At 34.2% G+C, this 6,000-nt stretch overlaps 1 protein-coding gene across 2 annotated transcripts in view; it reads left to right on the top strand.

Moving 5' to 3' along the window:
* Window positions 1-6,000, top strand: part of LOC108969395 (matrix metalloproteinase-2) — a 333,919-nt gene that overhangs the window by 312,049 nt on the left and 15,870 nt on the right. For both annotated transcript variants that reach the window (XM_018934082.1, XM_018934081.1), the window contains one exon: window positions 5,634-5,774. In XM_018934082.1, coding sequence (XP_018789627.1) covers window positions 5,634-5,774 — 141 coding nt within the window. The remainder of the gene's footprint in view (window positions 1-5,633; window positions 5,775-6,000) is intronic.

The raw sequence follows: 6,000 nt of genomic DNA, 5'->3' as shown, positions 1-6,000 counted from the left end.
ATTAAAGACTGCATTGTCATAAACACTTTAATATTGATAGAACTGCTGTTTACTTATTTTTGACGCTCACAGTATATGTACATGCATATGTGTACGACATTGCCGAAAAAATAATGTATACACAAACCAACATACAAATATATGAGTACATATGTATGTACATAAATACATATGTATGTGCGCATGACATTCCCTCACACTAATGCATACACAACATACATACTTATATGCGTTCACATGTAGATATGTCACCGGCAAAAACTACGAATTTGTTCTACAAAAACAGTAATGGTTTCAAATAGCAAGCAGCAGCGTCACAAGTCAATATGGCAGACGAACCGATGCCCAAATTTGTAGTAAAACACACAACAACATTTTCATTCAGAACGCAAGCGCACTTTCAACAGGCAAACTTGATTCATTCATAAAACCAAATACCATTACATCTCCCCCAGCATGTGTTTGCCTATAAGCGTCTTTTCTCGACGTTGGCAAAAGCTAAAAATCATAAATTGAAAAATTTTTGAGATTTTTCTATGAGAAGGAAACAGCGACAACCCCGAGATATAAGTATAGAATAAAATTGACAACATAGTTTATTTGTCGATTTTCAAGTCAAGAAATGTGCCAAAGAAAATATTCAATATTCCCCAGATTTATGTGTACAGTGAATCCCGGTTAAGTAGTATTCCTCTTAACTGCCTATATCTTGCTGCATCTCACGTTCTTTTTTGAAATACATGGAAATTATTGTTTTATGTACCACTCGCTTAAGTATCCGCACTCGCTTATGTGCCATATGATATTTTTATTTTTAACAAATCAACAAAAATCTGTATCTTTGATTGTGGCACATAAAAGTCATTGACTGTATTTGTCAATGAATGTAAAAAATATTTGCATGCGGCTTGCAAAATTCTGCGTCGATATGTATGCAAGCTTATACGGAAACATACATACTTACGCTGGTTTGTTCTTGAAGCTGTTGTGATGCTTTGTTGTCACGTCAGCCCTTCGACACACAGCCTCTTTGAAAAAAACTTGAGCTTCAGCCATTGGTTGCCCATGAATCGAAGATTTCGCATCAAGCAATACGTGTACACATTTACATACAAAGTTGTGGGTAGACAAATTTACAAACATTATGCGTATGGTTCTTTGACGTGAATATGAGCGACCGCTTGGTCTTTTAACATGTTATCAAAACTTTTAAAGACCTGTAAATAAATATTAATGTATATACATAAGTATTTTATCAAACCTACATTAATTAAAGATTTACATAGGTAATAATGCATGTATGACTTTATTATATATTTCCAAAGATGTTAAGGAATTCATCATGAAATAGTTCAATTTGTACGTACATGCTTGATGCTTTGATATAAAATATATAGAAAATATACATATGTGTATATGTAGATAAATTATATGCATCCGTTTGCGCATTGTAAATATACGAATTTGTAAGCGTACATTTCTAAACATTGAAATTAACATATTTTTTCCCATTGGCTCTAACAACTACTCAGTTCTGTTATTGTCGTGCCCCTGATGTTAAGTGGTGAAACGCGCTAATAATTTTCTGTGGTTAAACGCACTCATCCAAAACAGTAAATATCCTAAAATTTAAATATCCCTAAATTTTTGATATTGTGAACCTTCTCTATAAATATACGTTCTGTGATATTGATATTGTCTGTAGAGAGAGAGAGTTAGTTTGGATTTTAAGAGAATCTGTTGTGGATATTTTAGGAATGAGTGGTATGCTTATTTTGGTTGGGTTGTTTTTTTTGTTTGGGTAAGCATTAGGTTAGGAAGGTTTTTTGTTGTTTCTTTTGTAGTTTCATTTGGTGAGTTTAGATGGTTATTGATTGCAAAATTGTTTTTGTTTACTATCAAGGTTTGCTTTTGTTGTGGAAGAGGATAAGCTTTTGGGGATTTTAGTACAGTGTCTGTGGAGAGTGGTAGGGGAGGAGATGATGAGCGGTGGAAAATCCCGTTTGTTATTTGCTTATTTGTATTTTCTTTTCTAACAGAAGAGAAAGAAGTGTTTGCGGGGTCAGAGGTAATTGTTGTTTGTATAGCCTTAGTGCTTCTCGCATTGAGCATTTATTTTCTGTATTTATTCTTAGAATATTTTTAGATTGTAGGTATTTAGGACAAGAGCGTGAAGAGGAAGGATGATCGCCTGAGCAATTTGCACAAAATGTGCGGGCAGATGAGGAGGGAAACTACACATATCGCAGGCAGGGTTGTTGTTGCAACGCTTCGCTTGTGACCTAGAAGCTGGCAACTCTTGCACCTCATGGGGTTAGTCAAATATGCTCTATGAGACTTCGATTTTTCTGGAAGTTTGTAGAGGTCAAATGAAAGAAGTTTCACACTAGGTCTTTGTTTGCGTTCTACATTTTTTGTGAATTTATACACAAAAGTAACTCACTGATCTTTTAAATTGTCAACAATTTCATCTTCTGCAATATCATTTAGAAATGGAGCGTAAATTGTACGTTTAGAGCAATTCAAGTTGTCGTATAACTTAACTTTAATATCGCAAATTCCATTTAATTTCTTTGTTGTAAGAAATTTTTCAGCGATCTTCCGATTTTTAACGAGTAAGAGTAAATTACCATCACATAATTCGGTGATAGATAAAATTTCCTTACTTATTGATTCTAAGCTTTTATGCACAGCGAAGTATGAGTGTTTGTAAAGTGTTTTGTTCGAATCTGCTTTGGACAATCTTTTTTAATTTGAGGCAGTTCTGGAAAATGTTCAAGTTTTTTGTATGTAAGTTTTTTCCTTTTGGAGTTGGGGCTAGAGGCAAGCAAAGCAAAACTGTTTTCCCCGACATTAGGCGGCCCTGGGGCCATAATAAATCAAATATTCACTACTATGTACTATTTTTACGCGAATAACCGTACAATCAAAGTAAAACGAAAACACGTGCACTTATATGCAAAAGGGAATATGCTCAATGAGAGAGATAGTCAAAGACTGGTGTAGAAATATATGTATCTGTAATACATCTTAAAAAAAAAAAAAAAAGAAATATAAACGTAATATATATATGTCCAACAACACATCCCTTTTCTCAATCTGGGTGATTTTTAAAACATGTTATAATACCAGTAATTTTTGCACAGGTGCGTTGAACTAATTCATAGATTTCCCAAATAGACTATCCGATGTTTATAAGCATTGAATATAATTTTAACCTTCTCAACAGTCGTTTCTCCAAAAAGGGGCTGATCTTCAAACTAATAACCGACGTAAGGATTAAGAAAACCACTAGTGCAACAAAATGAATCATATTTGTTCAACCACGTCAGTTCTTGTCAGCATTGATTTGTCTAATTGTTCCAATCATATTTAATAGTCAAATGTACCGTACATGTACCATATAATATGGTGTCCGTTACTTTCCAAGTAGAATGTGATTTTGCAAACACTCCTTAGGCTTCATTGAAAGAAGAAAAACTAAAGCCTTGAGAAAATAATATTATAGTACACAATTTTCCATACAAGTATTTTATAAATGCATTATGTACGCTACGGTGTACTACTATGAGGGTCAAAAGTGAGTCAACACCTATGGAAAGTTTGGTTTTCGTATAATTACAAGCTCAAATTGAAAAACACATCAATTCTAATTATACAAGCATAAAGGTTTATTCAATACTAAAAGAACAAGAACAAAAAAAAAACAACAACAAATAAACGGTGTGATTTTCTAAACACAGTTAAACCAAAACATGTCATATTTTGCGCGTCAAAAGTGAGTCAACACTTCTGTTTAAAATTAAAATAAAAGAATAAATGTATATTTTTATGCAATTTAGTATTTGGTTTGGCCTCCTTTAGCCTTAATTACTTCTTCTAGTCTTCGTGACATCGACTCTATCAGCTTTTTTGTGTACTCCACTGGTATTTTTCTCCAATCCTCCAGCAATACAGCTTTAAGGGACTCTTTACTCGAGATGTTTTTGTTTTTTCGTATTTGCCGGTCCAGAAAGTCCCATATATGCTCAATTGGGTTTAGGTCTGGGGATTGAGAGGGATGGTCCAGCTTTTTTGGTGTTCGATATAGTAGCCATTCTTTCGCCAAGCGTGAGGTATGCTTGGGGTAATTTTCTTGTTGGAAGATCCAATAATTAGACAAGTCCAATTTAGCAACGCTTGGAGCAACGTTGCTTTTTAATATCTCCAAGTAACCTCGCGCATTCATTGTAGATTCAATAAAAGCAAGTTCACCAACTCCGGAAGCTGCAAAACATCCCCAGACCATTACCGAGCCTCCACCATGTTTTACCGTAGTTTGAAGATTTGGTTCATCGTATTCTGCGTTCTTTTTTCGCCAGACTTCTCTGTGCTTTTCTGAGCCAAAAATCTCAAATTTACTTTCGTCATTAAAAAGGACAGTGCTCCAGAAAGAAAAATCTTAGTTTTTGTATTTTTGGGCATAATTTAATCGTTTCGCTTTGTTAACTTTTGAAATAAATGGCTTCTTTCGCGGTCGGCAACCATGAAACCCATTTTTATGCAAAATTCTTCTTACTGTGCTAGCACTTACGGTTTTTTCGAATTCCTTTGTGATGTCTTTCGCAATCTCCACTGCACTACTACCAGGTTTCTGTTTGACTGTAGAGATTATTTGCCTTACTTCCATTTCATTCAGCCGTTTTGGTCGGCCTGATCGTTTAAAATTTTCTAATTGCTTATGGTTTTTAAATTTATCCACGATTTTTTTTATAGATGTGGGATGTCTTCCAACAATTTTAGAAATTTGTCGCAAAGATTTTCCATTGTTCTTTAAATCAATAATGATTTTCCTGGTTTCCAAGGATATTTCGGTTCTCATGATTTAATATAAGTATATTAATTTGTTTAGCTCACTGACTGCTTCACTTTAAATAACAACTACGAATGAAGAAGGAAAATGCCGAATTTAATTTACCAACCAATGTGCATGCAAAAATTTCTTCAAATATAACGGTATTTCCAAGAAATGAATTTTAAACAGAAGTGTTGACTCACTTTTGACGCGTAAAATATGACATGTTTTGGTTTAACTGTGTTTAGAAAATCACACCGTTTATTTGTTGTTGTTTTTTTGTTCTTGTTATTTTAATATTGAATAAACCTTTATGCTTGTATAATTATTGATGTGTTTTTCAATTTGAGCTTGTAATTATACGAAAACCAAACTTTCCATAGGTGTTGACTCACTTTTGACGCTCATAGTATATGAAAACGGTACATTTGATAAATATAATTCGCTGCGTATAGCTTCTTCTTTGTAGAGCGGAAAATATTGTATTTGAAAATCACTTCTGTAAAGATGTAGATTTACTTGCATTGAACCCATTTGCAAGAAAAATCAGCTTGGGCACCCAAATCATATCAATCTGCTCTTAAGTTAAGGATGTAATACTCTGATTCTGCTACACGCTCTTTCTTAAATAGTACTTATGTTGAATCTATTAAAATAAAATCTAGAAACACACGTAATATTCTGATATCGCATTGTCTTTATTTTTATGGGATTCATAGCGTTAGCTCATCGTTTTGCTCATCATCTGATTAGTAGCTCATCAAAGTTATTTTTGTATAAATTTTTTTTTTCTTTGCAGTTTGGTGAATTGGACGATGGAGGATGCCCCACAGATACGGCGAGCACTCACAGAAGCTCTTAGTGTGTGGGCCCACAGCTCCAAATTGACTTTTAGGGAAGTGAGGAGCGACCAAGCAGATATCCAAGTGCTTTTTGCCCGGTAAGTTTATTAAGAATATAAAGGAGAATATCTTCTTCAATGGTGTCCTTCGAGTGTCGGATTCTGAGCAATTTTTGGTCGTCAGTCAATTTGTGCGGAACAAACCGTGCACACACCCTTCGTAAGCCACAATGTTGGGTCAATATGCGATAAATCGATGATTTGGAAATGTTGCATTCTTTTTCCATGAATTGCAATAATGATTTCGGCTGATTTTTGATGATAT

Source organism: Bactrocera latifrons, unplaced genomic scaffold (genome assembly GCF_001853355.1).
Source record: "Bactrocera latifrons isolate USDA-ARS-PBARC rearing strain unplaced genomic scaffold, ASM185335v1 scaffold_250, whole genome shotgun sequence".
NCBI classification, from domain to species: Eukaryota; Metazoa; Arthropoda; class Insecta; order Diptera; family Tephritidae; genus Bactrocera; species Bactrocera latifrons.
The sequence above is the reverse complement of the archived record's forward strand: the minus strand, read 5'-3'. Positions and strand labels throughout refer to the sequence as shown.